At 58.1% G+C, this 420-nt stretch overlaps 1 protein-coding gene across 1 annotated transcript in view; it reads left to right on the top strand.

Moving 5' to 3' along the window:
• The first annotated feature begins 228 nt into the window (after positions 1-228).
• Positions 229-420, top strand: part of NKD2 (naked cuticle homolog 2 (Drosophila)) — a 12328-nt gene continuing 12136 nt past the window's right edge. Inside the window, exon 1 of the mRNA XM_006876902.1 lies at positions 229-270. Within this exon, the coding sequence (XP_006876964.1) occupies positions 229-270 (42 nt within the window). The remainder of the gene's footprint in view (positions 271-420) is intronic.

Raw genomic sequence — 420 nt, 5'->3', positions numbered from 1 at the left:
TTGGTTACGCAGGACGACACAGCATGGTGTGGGTCAGAGCTGGCTATCGAGCATAGTGGACATGTGTGTCTCACTGGGATGGTGTTCAGCTGATGGCACAGAGGGGCCGGGCCTCTTCTGAGGGCTCTGCAGCCGTGAGGTGTCTTGGAACATGGTCGCCATCCTGGCTGAGACAATGACCTTACTCTTCCTGCCTCCCTGTTCACCCCGTGCACACCTCCTTGGGCCATGACCGCAGATTTGCTTGCTGACGTGGTCCTTGGCAGCAGTGTAGGGACGTTACTGGGGACATCCTTGGATGTGGACTGGGTGTTGTTGAACTGTGTGTGGGGGGCATTGTGGGGACATCCTTGGGTGTGGACGGGGTGTTGTTGAGCTGTGTGTGGGGGGCATTGTGGGGACATCCTTGGGTGTGGACAG

This window comes from Chrysochloris asiatica, unplaced genomic scaffold, assembly GCF_000296735.1.
Source record: "Chrysochloris asiatica unplaced genomic scaffold, ChrAsi1.0 scaffold00424, whole genome shotgun sequence".
NCBI lineage: Eukaryota > Metazoa > Chordata > Mammalia > Afrosoricida > Chrysochloridae > Chrysochloris > Chrysochloris asiatica.
This window is presented reverse-complemented; position numbering and strand designations above follow the sequence as displayed.